General features: G+C 39.0%; 1 protein-coding gene across 1 annotated transcript; it reads right to left on the bottom strand.

The window, feature by feature from the left end:
• Positions 1 to 2130: 2130 nt before the first annotated feature.
• Positions 2131 to 5716, bottom strand: LOC138017680 (uncharacterized). Its single transcript, XM_068864701.1, has 2 exons — positions 5516 to 5716; positions 2131 to 3221 (listed from the first exon to the last, which is right to left on the bottom strand). The coding sequence occupies exons 1-2, from the start codon at positions 5714 to 5716 to the stop codon at positions 2208 to 2210; spliced, it is 1215 nt and encodes a 404-aa protein (XP_068720802.1). The 3' UTR covers positions 2131 to 2207.
• Between the last annotated feature and the right edge of the window lie 1255 nt (positions 5717 to 6971).

Below are 6971 nucleotides of genomic sequence, written 5' to 3' on the forward strand. Positions count from 1 at the left end.
TCAGTACATTCATGACCAACGACCAAACGGTACACCAGTAATAGCTCAAACTTGGTGGAAGAAGTTACTCCACAAATTCCTTTCTTTAACACTACCGTTTGTTATTTCTTTGGATGAGTCATTTCAAGTGGATCCATATTGTTAAAAATTGGTTTCGTCGTTTTTTCCTTTGTTCAGGAATAAAACTCGAATTTTCATTCTCAACTGGAATTAAATGACAATCATCTGTAGTCTTTTTGGACAGAAATAATTGATTTGTTTGCTGGTTTGTTTGGCTTTAAAATGCGAGCTTCCTGTTTGAAGTTTGTCCTTTCTAGCCGATTCTGGTTCTAAGCCAAGCTGGCGTGTTTCAATGATATACATCAAAATGTAAATGATCTCGTTTTAAGAGATAAAGTGGAATAAAGTACATCAATAAAACTCCTTTTTTGACCTTGAATCGACAGACGATCTGTCACATCACGAGCTATAGTACGTCTGTGATTTCTAATTTTAGCATGATTCCTATTCGCTGGCTTTTGACAGTCGACTCTGAAATAACTTCTTCCTTTTCCGTTCGCTTGCTGAGAATTTGCTTGTTTTCTTTTAAAACTCATGCGATTCAAGAAAAATTAATTGCCTTACTGGTGAAATCGACAATAAATTTCGCAGGAAAAACCGATATTCGCACTCATCCCCTCGTGATTTATGCGATATCGGTTTTTCGGGTGAAATTTACCGTGGAATTTACTAGTTAGGCAGCGAAGAAAATGACATAATTAAGTAATATCCGGAAAAACCAAAACGCGGACAATTCCAAAGCCTTTTATTTTCACTAATCCTACAGCCAGTAAGAATAAACAACCCGGGAGCTCCGCCTTTAGGTTTGGCTAAATCTATATATTATGTAATAATCATTTATTCCTTTAAGAAAAGAAGTCTAAATAATTTTGTGTACAGTCTGGCTTGCCGCGATAAGCTTTTCACTATTTGCCAGCCAGCCTAGTAATAACTTGAACTGTTTGCTGTAAATAAATAAAACTTGAAAACTTGAAACTTGCTTTCGATGTTGTTGTTTGTGGAGAACGACAGAGAAATGAACTGAAATCCGTGCCGCAAGTGCTGCATGATTATAATTCTTTTTTTAACCAATACTATTCATTCTTTGTGACGTTGCCGTTGCCGTAGCAGTCGTCGTTGCTTAAGGTGATTCCCTGGTTTTGCATTACGCAACCCTACTGTACGTATACCATCCCTCCTTAAACTCGGTCTTACGCATCTCAACACGTCTTCTTAATCTTTGGTATCATCTTATCGGTTTCTGTATTCATACACTTATTAATTCAGTCTCAACATTACAACATAGTAAGGGAACATAGAACTGTACTATGCACTGACCGGTACTCGAACTCGCTCCCTCCAGATCTGTAGTCCTGTATTAACCACTACACTACAACGACGAACATGCTTAATCCAACAAAGTTCTTTTCATTTTTTTACAGTCTGTGATTGGTCAATTAATATTTATGAATAACAACCAAAACCAATCCTAACCTGACCCTAATTTTCTCTAGGCTTAAGTTAGGCTCCAAAAGAGTTTTTTGATCCATCTGTGTTCGTATTCAACCTCAAAGTCTTATCTTCCAGCCACTTGAGCTCATGGCTATTTGTTTCTCTAAGTCTTGCCAGGGGTCTAAAGTTTGATGATGTCGAACGCGCTCTCAGCTTTTTGGGTCATTTCTTGCGCGCATGTTTTTGTTCGCGTCATGCAGCTCTCCAAACCATGTGACAATGTGAAACAAATACATATGTACATCAACTTTATTCTCGTTACGTTCTAATTCGCTTCGCTCAACCGAACGTAAATTATTTTACCCTTCAATTCCCGTAAATGATCAAACAAACAAGGAATATGGAAGGATTCGCAAGCGGATCCGAATGCAGTTTAATAGTTTACATACACTCTTCTTCTTCTTTTCCTTAACATATATTCTTTACAATAAGTAAAAAGCGAACGTTAACAATAACGTATCAATCTCTCTCTCTCTCCGCTCTCTCTTTCATCCTTTTGTTTTTGTTTTTGTTTTTTTTTTTTTTTTTGGTATTTGTAATCCACTAGGTCTTTACAATTTCGTATAATCCATGTTCTTTTTCTTTAAAGTAATAAGCAGATACAGGATACTAGGAAGCGATAAACAATACAGAAATAAGACCTACAGCTACCTAAATTAAAGCCCTAGAAACTTTGTTACTTGAAGCCTGTTATCAAGACTTTCCTCCACGTACATATCTTTGGCAGCGTCCGTCTTCCACCTGCCATGCAACTTCAACAGTCTCTCCGAAACTGAATTACCACTGTGGCGAACAACGGATGTTATCCCACCCGATCTTAAGCTATGAAGCCCGTACTCGTCCGGGTTGAAACCAAGATGTTTTAAGGAATCCCTCAGGATTTCTCTACATGTAGTGTAGGAGATTTTTCCATCCCTTAGAGTATAACTAGAATTACTCCTATGAAAAACCAGAGGCCTAAACAAAGGCAGATCACTTTTATCGTGAATACCACCTAGATTCATATACCTTCTTAAAACACTAACAGGGCAGTAGGAAGTTCCCGATGCACTTATATAGACATAGTTACCCTCCCTATAAACATCAGTCTTACTACGAGGCACAAAAATCTTTATGTATTGACTGTGAAATTCAATATGGTTGGGTGAAATATTACACAACTCATTATACCGAAAAAATCCGGCAAAAGCTAACGAGCATAAGGCAGCTATCCTAACATCTTTCAAATTAGCATCTTCCTTATTATAAGCGTCTAGAATATCCTTAATAATCTGGGACGAAAAAGGTTTCTTCTTGGCAATTGGTTTAGATTTGATGCGTTTTGCCGATTCAATTAAATTCTTACAAAATTCACTATCCAGAGGATTACGGTCGAGGCTAGGCACAAACGAGTGAAACCATTTAAGTGCAGCATGAGCTTGGACTAAAGACGCGCTTGAAGCACAAGATTGATGGTTTTCAAATAAATAAAGCGATACTGTGCTTACGGGAAAAGGCAATCGAACACTTAATTCCCTACTCCTACACCACTCTAAAAACCTTTTGATGACCCTAAGGTAGGCTTTAGTTGTAGAGTTCGCCCGGGACTGTAACATCACGCTCACGATTTGGCGAAAATTTGGTGAAGACGAAGACAGGAAAGGTTTCCAAGCTCCGCTTGAACTAAGTATCTGAAATTACAAATAAGAACACTCCGAAGTAAAGCGGGGTAAAACCCATGCAATTCATAATTCCAGAAAAACTAATTATACCGGGCGGGTGCCAGGTCACCCGTACAAGCAGCTGTACCAATAATCAGTGCCATCCCCCAATAAGGCCAGTGCCTACAAAGTCAGAACTGATTATTCTCACATTCCAAACGGGTGCAGTCACCCTTGATCTAAGATGGCCAGTGCCAATAAAATGCAACGTCACTGGTGCAGCCACCAGAAACAGCCAAAAACCCAAGCAAACGCTGGAAACTAATCATAGCAGATAAGCTGGAAGGTGCCGCCACCCCCAGGCGTCACAAGCAATAATTCTAGTCAAGAAACATCATCCTTAGAGCAATGACATGCCCCTTAAAGTCCTTTGATCCTAAAAGGGAATTGAGATTCCTACCATGAGTTAAGGATTGGTTCCCGATATGCATGCTATAAGCTGATATATACTTGAGATATTTACTTGTCAGTAGAGGCCAATAATGAGCCGAAGGCCAAAAGGGGAGAACAACGGTACCCACAGCGTTTTGAGACTTCATATAATGAAGAACTCTAGAAACGATAGAAACGGGCGGGACCACCCAACAGTTCTCTCCTCGAAGTGGCTGAATAAAGAAGTCGATACCCGCCGTGTTGGGATTCCAAAACCTAGAAAAGAATCGGGGTAGCTTATGATTATAATAATTAGCAAAACAATCTACGGAATGCGGCCCCCAGCGCTCATTTAGGGACGAAAACAAATCACTGGTAGTCTGCCAATCATCGAAGTCTATCAAACGACTAATGTAATCAGCCTGTTGATTTAAAGTGCGGGGAATCCACTGTATGTCTAGGTAAATCCCTGACTGAACACAAATATCGAAAACTCTTCTGGCAATTTTGTGCAAGTCCAACTTCATGCTACCTACTTCAACGATTCTGGCAGCAGCTTGACTATCGGTAAACCACTTGACATGTGATCCTTTAAGGACTGGGGCAAACGAACGCAAAGAAAATTCTATCGCACATAACTCCCTCCACGTGGAGCTCTGTAGACTCTCCGAATCCGTCCACATTCTATGGCACACGTACTCGTTATTGAAGCCAATAACAGAACCACAACCCGTAGCACTGGCGTCAGAATAAACAAATGAACTAGGGCAGGTATATGCGAAACAATGTCTGTTGTTAATATTGCTAAGATTTGTTTTCCAAAAATACAATTCCTCCTGACAGTAATCGTCAAGGTAAAACTCCACATCCCAACGGTCATTACACAAGGTGGACATGACACAATGTCTTGTCATAATTCTACCAATATTACCAACGACAGGACCCGTTGAAATAATCTGACCCGTAAAAGAAGCCAAACTTCTCGCCGAAACCTTAAAGTTTGAGTTGATAATATGGTCAATGGTTTTTAAAATCTTCGTAATTCTTCTATCTACAATTTTTAAAGTGCCCAGGATCGAATTCCAAGTCAAGCCTAACCAGTCTAAAACCTGCGTGGGCTCCCATACCGACTTCTCATCGTTAGCTATAAACCCTGCACTGCTCAAGTCGTTTCTAACAGCTCGGGCAGTAGCGTGACAGTCTTGTTTATCCTGGACTATTCCCCAACCATCATCTAGAAAGATGGCTATACAGATACCCTGTAATCTCCAGCGTTTTACCAAGGGTTTCAAGAGCTTAGTAAAGACATAAGGGGCAGTGGATAAACCGAAAGGAAGAACGGTAAATACATAAAATATTTCATCCCCAGAATCTGCCACCTCCCACGAAAACCCAAGGTAAGTTTGGTGTTCCTGTGAAATTTCAACGTGGTGATAACCGCTTTTTAAATCGAAGGAAAACATATAAGACCCCTTTGTAAAGTAGGAAAGAGCAACCTTCCAATCCTCGAATTTCACTCTTTGTTTAAGTAAACACTTATTTACGTGGCGTAAGTCCAGAATTAGTCGTTTTTTACCGCATGGCTGTACTGACACAGATAAGGGGTTAACTACCAAGGGTTTCTTAGCAACTACGCAGACACGCCCAGAGAGAACAAGCTCATGGATAGCTTGGTCCACAAAATCGGCATGGAATCTAGCAGACTTATTATTCCTGAGCTTCACGGGTTCGGGCGAACTAGCAAAAGGTAATTTATAACCGTTTTCAATTAGCGATAAGATAAAGTAAGGCGCACCAATAGATTTCCAAAACTCGATGTTAGCTCTCAGATTACCCTTCACGCTTAAAGATAGCCCACTGTCCACTTCGAATTTTTCTACAATTTCTTCTACCTGCGCTAAGTCTTCCTCAATACTTGATAGCTGGCTGGCTTGATTGAATTCCTGTTGGCTTGTTGTAGGAAGGTGCTGGTAAGGAGTTGTGATTGTAGGACTGATAACTGTGACCTCCTGGCCAGAAGGCAGAACGGCAGTCTTTGGCCCAATGACCGTACTTTCCACATTTGAAACAGCGGAACCCTTCATAACAAGCATCCCTACGGCCTGTAAACAAAAATAACAACAACTGCAGTAAGCTGGGCGGGAGGGTGGGATAAATGCTGAAGTATAAACTGCGTGGATCGCTAGCGTGAGTGAATATTCAACGGTCACAGAGGTTATAAATACCAGGGACTAGCCAATCAACAGTTATGCATAATTAGAACAAGTGAGAAGGTGAGACAGGAGGAGCGAAGGTATTGGAGCATAACTAATTACTGGAATACCAGCGGAAAATTCATAAATTCAGGGTAGGCTTAGAAAGTTAGTATTTTAACGCAAACGTGACTAACCAGCCAAAAAATATAAACTAAAAAAGAGCAAACTTCAATACATTTGAATAGATGAATCTTTAGCATGCACGCATCAGCCCACAGATCTTCCCGCTTTAAATTGACTTGAATAAAGTGTTTCCAATTAAAAACAAGGAGAGAAGTAGGACGAAAGTATCAAAACCTTGAGTTTTTATATACTTGGTAAACACATATTCATCAGTTAACTGAGTGAAAACTCCCGACTTTTAAGTCATACGGAGGAAAAACCTAAACTGGCTCCGAGCGAGATCTACAACGCAATAATAAAAACAGAGCTCTTTTGAACTCTGGCATTTTTAATGCATATAACAATCGATTTATAACAGAGTTTGCGTAAAATAAGCAATCTAAGGATAGTGCTAAATGCGGCCATGCGGCCAACAAAATAGGAACGAGTAGTATATTTATAGATGTAAGTTAAATAATGTACATCCGATTTTAAGAGTTTATAAGGCCAACATTAAAGCTGTATACCAAGTGGAGAAAAAGATAGCAAGTAGGCGGAACAAACGAAATAAACATACCAAGAAATGGGAAAAAGCTTTTGGCATATGCATATGTAGGTTTGTAGTGTGGGTGTTCTCCATGTGTCCCTCTTATGACTTTTTATTAATATTCTTTGATAATAATGATGATGATGATAATTATTAGTGTTAGTTGTTTTCTTTACTATTGTTGTTCAATTTATTGTAAGAGTGTTAATGAAGTAGTGTTATCTACTGAGTTGTGATTAGTAGTCTATTTTGTTTTGATATTGTAATTAATAGTGTGATTTGTATTTTAGTAATTCATGATCGTTGTATGTATTGTTTAGGTGTAACAAAACAATAAAAAGTTTTAAATTACAAAAAAAATAACATAACCTTAAATAGACTTATAGCAGGTTTCATCTCGTTTCTCCTACCAAAATACAATAATTTAAAAAATCAAGATCTTTT

This window comes from Montipora capricornis, chromosome 9 (genome assembly GCF_036669925.1).
Source record: "Montipora capricornis isolate CH-2021 chromosome 9, ASM3666992v2, whole genome shotgun sequence".
Lineage (NCBI taxonomy): Eukaryota > Metazoa > Cnidaria > Anthozoa > Scleractinia > Acroporidae > Montipora > Montipora capricornis.